General features: G+C 34.5%; 1 protein-coding gene across 2 annotated transcripts in view; it reads left to right on the top strand.

Annotated features, from left to right (window-relative positions):
* Sntg1 (syntrophin gamma 1) overlaps nt 1–1388 on the top strand; it is a 336640-nt gene extending 335252 nt beyond the window's left edge. For both annotated transcript variants that reach the window (XM_004633382.1, XM_004633383.1), the window contains one exon: nt 1222–1388. In XM_004633382.1, the coding sequence (XP_004633439.1) occupies nt 1222–1380 (159 nt within the window). In that variant the 3' untranslated portion in view covers nt 1381–1388. The remainder of the gene's footprint in view (nt 1–1221) is intronic.
* The last annotated feature ends 5001 nt before the right edge of the window (nt 1389–6389 follow it).

Here is a 6389-nt window from a genome sequence, read left to right as displayed (position 1 = left end):
CATCTTGTACAGCAATTAACCACTAGGAAGAATGTATGCAATGTGTTAATTATTGAAACTGTCCTACCAATTTGATTTGAAACTGTCTCATTGGTATTTGTTTCTCAATAAAATTATGGAAAAAAAAGAAAATAGTCAGAGGAAGATTTACTGTATTTTAAATACTCTGCTACTTAACAGATATTAACTACATCAAAATTGATCACGTATGTTATTATTTGCTTAGGCCACATAGTATGAATTGCTAGTAATATGAGCAAATCATTATAATTTACATCTTTTAGAACAAATATGTAATGAATTAGCAACAATTTTATCAATAATTTCCCACAATGTGTTAGCCATTACTTACCATACTGAGGCAATTTCCACATATTAACTTCCTTAAGAACTTCAGTGTATTAGACCTCTCTCAATCTTCTTGCAATTAAAGCCTATTTATAAATCTATTGTAGATATTCCTTAGAAACACTTACAACATGTTTGAAAGGTTATCCTGAGATTTTGATTGTTGCTTGAACAGGATTTGTGGCTTAGAAGACCTTCTTATTTTCACTGAAATGCATAACATTTCCTTTTGTGTCTCAATGAGAAATATAGTTCAAGTATCCATGACAATTAATAGGCTGCAGTTACTTATTATTTTATTTTGTAAATATGTCATATATGTCATTAAATAAGCAACTACCATGTATAATTAATGCATGGGTTATTTTTGTGAATCTTTTTTCTACTAAGCTCCTGGGATCATAAAATGCTTGTGTTCAGCATTTCATATTCAATTTCTCATGGCAAATAGTGGCTTATTCTATGTAACAGTAAGGAATTTTTGAAATTATTCTAATCTCTGTTTCTCACTTGAAGTATGTAAAAATATGTTTTAAGGTACTTCTCAGATTCTTTTGACATGTACATTAGCAAGCATAAAATTCAAGCTCACAGAAGAAATTTTCATGTAGTATTTATCAATCCTGATAAACATAGGTAGCTCTCACAGGCAATATGGATAGTTAGTCCTCCTGTCTCTCCTTTACCATCTTTTGAAGTAAACTTTCACCAGACATTTACATATGGAGCAAAAATGCCAATATTAAATTAATGTTCACATATTAGGCAGCATGGATTCTAGGCGAGCCTATTGCATTTGCAATTGTCTGGTTATCAATTTCATAAAAAGAATGATGGTGACTCTTATGTCCCCTATTTCTCCTTTCTTTCCAGGAGTTGGAATTTTCAAACTTATTTGCTGTCCTCCACTGCATTCACTCCTTCTTCGCTGCCAAGGTGGCCTGCTTGGACCCCCTGTTCTTAGGGAATCAGGCTACTACTTCTGCTGCTGCCAGCTCCGCCGCCACAAGCAAAGCCAAGTATCCCACTTGACGTCCTCAGTTCTGTGGAGCTCTCACCACGACTATAGAAGCAGAATAAGTACATTAGTCATTTTACACTGTGGAGAAGCCAGTTGACCAGAGAGTCACCAGTGGAATCAGAGTGAAATGTCAGCAGAGAGAAGGTCAGGAGGTCTCTTACTCACATACCCTACCCAGAAGGCATCTGTAAATTATCCTAAGTGGAAGGAGGAGCCTCTTCTCATCTGGTTGATTTGTATGTGTGCAATGCTTTCACCAAAGGTGGAAACAAAAGAATGAATGAGATGAAGAATTATGTAAATAATATAAAAATTGTAAGCTACCTATAAATAAAAATGCCAATCAAATGGTTATTTCTGTATTTTAGATTATTTTGTATGACAAGTACATATTGGGCCAGATCATGAACTAATGCCCTATCATTGATTGTATCATGAATGTAAAGAGATTTTTAAAAAAATGACAGCAAGGAGCATGCAAAAATCTCATCAAAAGGAAGCATTTTGATTTGCTGATGTGGAATTTTCCTTGCATTTTCATTTGTCCACTTCACCCTGGCACTCTAGTTTTGCTTACCTGATTGTAAAATATTCTTCGGAACTGCATAAGAATAATCACTCTGGCCTATGACAGACACATCATGAACTACATTACTTCTCCCTTGGCTCACTGTTACTAAAATGTTTTTCTAACTGCCAGTGTCAATCAAACACACCAGTAATGTGTCACCTATGAGTGATAGAAGCATTCACGTCTCTTATTCCTTTCTTCCTTCCTTCGAAACTGATTTATATTTTACCTAATTAAGTTGATTATCAAATTAAAGTTTCATATATTTTTAGGGACCCTCAGAAAACTTTTATAGAGCAAATGACATCAACAAATATTATGGTAAGAAACGGACTTTGTAACCCTATCTCTAGAAATTAATCACAAACTGACATGGCGATACCTTGTAAGCTCTCCTCAAAGCTGTATTGATGGCAGAGAACCAATTTTTCCACTTGAGTGATTTTTTTTTAGAAGTTTAGGTGAAATTTGAAAAAAAAAATTAAAAGCTCACAAGTGACGTTGCAATGCCAGCCCAGGTATTTTCCTTTAGGCTGGTGTGAGTAGACCACAGATTTGTCTTAGAGTTATGGACCTACAACTAGGAGTGCAGAAATTGAGCCGTTAGATTTGTAAAGTGGGTAAAATTCTCTGTCACTAAACCTTTATTCACATCTGCTTTACATAACCAGCTGTTAATTAAAATATTAAAAATTTAACTTTTTAAAATTGACACACATATTCCCATCTAAGCCACACACTACATTTTTCTTGTGAAGATAGGCACATGTCTAGTAAGAACTGTTTAATTTTCTTTTTTAAACAAGATGACGGGGCCGGGGAGATGGCTCAGTGGAATAAGCACTTCTCTGGCAAGCGCAAGGGCCTGAGTTCAATCCCTGGTTCCGCCAAAAACAAACAAACAAACAAAAAATAAACAAGATGAAAAGAAAATCACCTTTTAAAGGATAATTGTTCAATTAAAATTTAAAAAAATCAAAATCAGGATGTTTTCATAGCTACTACAAATTATTAATTTGTTTGCATCATATTATTTCTTAAAAAACAAAATGAATATAAAAACGAGCCATTTGTAAATTGGTCCTGGAAAACTATTAAGTTGGATCTAAGATATTTTATCAAAAACTCTGTGCCAAGTTGAATAATAAAGCTCTAATATATTTACTCTGATTATTGCTTACTGTAGGGGTCGACCACAATGGACGTAGTAAAACACAAAGCTCATCAAAAATCTGAGTCTTTAGTTCACTTCTTAATTTATGTAGAAATGGGAGAGAAAGAAAGAGGGGGCGAGAGAGAGGGCCTTCCACCCGAACACCTACCACGAGATTCTAAGCAGTGTGAGTGGGTCGAGGAAGGAGCTCTGCTGGTGAGCAGAGCTGAGTCTCAGTGTGTCCTCCATCTGGATTACACAAGCACAGCCACAGCGTGTTGCTCTTGGGGTGGAGGTGTGAAGAATAGGCTAGTTATCTAAAAGGAAAGCAAACCCTAAGTCAAAATTAATTCATAAAACTTTACAGAAGTGCTACAGAATTATTAAAACTAAATGTCAAATATTATGAAAGTTCCATTTTAAAATACAAATGTAACCTGACTTACACCCTTTTATATGTTTAAAAGTCAATCTATGCTCATACTTATGAAGACAGTCAAGATGTAAATGAGATAGATTTTAATATTTACTGCCCTGCCCAACATGTAGACACATGAAAACACATGTGCAAATGTGTGTAAATATACTAAAACACTAGTTATAAATTGTATTAAATATTTCAATACAGACCCTTAATATATTTTATTTTACATTTGCAAACCAGACCTTGAATTTGAAGGCAGAACAATACCATCATCATTGTTGTTGTTATAATTCTTATTGAAACTACTGATGCCAAACTGAAAGATCAAAGTTGCTCTTTAATGACACCACTTGGGAAAATGCTATGCTGATTTTCTTCAGTTTGGCAATTAGTAATGTTTTCTTTTGTGATGGATGGCCACCGTATTTGTTAGAATTTGCAGTACTTGAATGAGGAAATTCGGAAAAATAATCATAAATTTCTTTCTCATGAATTTAGGTTTAAATGCATGCTATTCAGTCGTCAAATCCTAGCTTCTCCATGAAGCACATTTTACCAAGAGAATACTTACTTATGTTATCGCCCGGTGGTGCCTTGGTATAAGTGTGTGCGCTGCATACAGTCACTAATGTGTCCATTACAGCAGGCGTGCTGCATACTTTAGTGGAATATTGTAAGATCTCAGTCAAAGAAGGGAGTTCAAAACTATATGAAAACTAATATAACAATATCTTTTTCCTGATATAAAATCATAAATCATTCAAACTAAAGTGTGTTAAAAGAAGGGCATTTAAAGTTTGTTACATTGTAACCAATATTTATTTCAAAATTTCTGTAATAGGTAATTTCAGTGCAATGGGTATCCCAACATTCACCATCTGACATTATTTTTAAAGGGAGAATGATCAGCTCCTCATTTCTTCTCCATGTTTGAAGCATATATCAACTTACTGCTTTAAAACCTTCACTCATAAAAAAGTCATTCAGCAAGAAGAACAATAATTACTTGGAAATAAATGGGAGCTCCTTGTTAGCAAGCCAAAAAAGTATTTTTTATGCAAGCAGAGAAATCCTCCTTTGGGTGTCTTAGTGTATAGATTCACATTTCCCTCATTTACAATGACAAAGCTTGGTCATAAACTCTATCTATGTTGAATGCTGGATTTAGAAGAAGTTTGATTTATTACTGCTGAAGAGTAATAATCCTAACAGTAATTCAGAATTACTGCTTGAAATCAGCAGTGTGGAGAAGCTTTAACTGCACAAGAGCCATCTTGTGCTTAACTCTTAAAGGTAAGTATAAATTTTCCAATATTAATGACAAACATTTTGTTACTATTAATACTGCTGTACTTATGAGCTCTCCTTAAGGAACCGCTTCATTCATACCTCTAAAATTGTTTATGGTTTATTATTATTAGTTAATATTTTAAAATCATATCACTTCTTTGCACATTAAAATTTAGTTTCTAAGATACATATTATAAATGTTATATATTTTATACATATGAAAATGAAAGAGAAATACAAGAAATATGAATTGTAAATATATTTATTTCATTTTTAATTGTTTTGGTGGATGTTTGTAAAATGTAAATTAATGTCTGTGGCAAACACTTGTCACTTCATTACTTCAGTTCATTAATCTACTACTAATATAAATGTACCTTTTATAATGAAGCATACTGGAAAATAAAAACAAGTTCTTTTTACTAATTTTCTGTGTTTTCATTTTTCTGAGTTAGATTTGCAAACCATATAGATGTTTAAAACATGTTCTCAACAGATGTAAATACAATTGAAAGGCGAGAGATGACCTGTCTCCCCTAGAGTGTTGAGCATGTGGAATGGAATGCATTCTAGCTCATCCATATGTATGATGGTTTGATATCTGACCTTTAAAAGGCCCCAAAGATTAGAGAAATGTGCTACTTGACAAATTACTTAAGCAGGCTAAAGTCACAAACTTTTGCAAGCATGACAACTTTGATATCTTTATAATGGTCCATTAGGAACTGAATCTGTACTGAAGGACCTGGGCAGAGAGGACATCGTTATCTTGTCATTAGTAACTGAGAAATAGTTCATCACTCCCAGTCTCAGAGATGACAGTTGTTTTTTCAGGCAATTATAGTGTCACAGAAGTGAGTGCTGCACAAAGTCATTACAGAACAATTCTGATATTCATGTCATTCAGTTTAATTCTAAAAAGAGGAAGCTATTGAGACAAAAGGCAGATCAGTTGTGTGCTTGGTACACGGTCTCACTAGGCAACTTGGACTCAAAGCAATCCTCCTGTTTTCAGCCTCCCCAGCACTGGGATTACAGGTGTGCACCGTCACGCCCGGACTTGGCCTCCAGCTCAGTGCGCCCTGGAAGCAGGACTGGCACAGCATGTAGGGCTGGAGATCAAACGTTCCTCCCCGCACCTGCCAGAGCAACTGCTTAGCTCACTGAGCCTTCTCACAGAGCAAGGATGTTCATGCTGGGTAATACTTTTGAGTATAAATCTGGAGGGTGGGACTTTTGCAATGTGGAAGGAAGTTTTAATGAAAAGAGTCTAGAAAAGTAGAAAAACAACCAAATTCCACCAAATATGACATATGACTATCTGTTCAGAAAAATTTAAAAGAATATACACAAAGGAATTAAAATTAATAAATGCATTTAGCTATATTCCAAAATACAGGATAAACTATATTTTATAAGTAAAGGAGGAACCATTGTCAAATGAACTGCGAAACTTACTTTCTAGACTAACACAGATGACACTATATCCAACAGAACATGTATGTAGAGGAAATCGACTAGACAAACCTAAATAGGGAAGGAACATATGCTGTTTCCATTGCTCAAAAGTGTTTGTCATTTA

The sequence above is a fragment of the Octodon degus genome, unplaced genomic scaffold (assembly GCF_000260255.1).
Source record: "Octodon degus isolate 3935 unplaced genomic scaffold, OctDeg1.0 scaffold00054, whole genome shotgun sequence".
Taxonomy (NCBI): Eukaryota; Metazoa; Chordata; class Mammalia; order Rodentia; family Octodontidae; genus Octodon; species Octodon degus.
The sequence above is the reverse complement of the archived record's forward strand: the minus strand, read 5'-3'. Positions and strand labels throughout refer to the sequence as shown.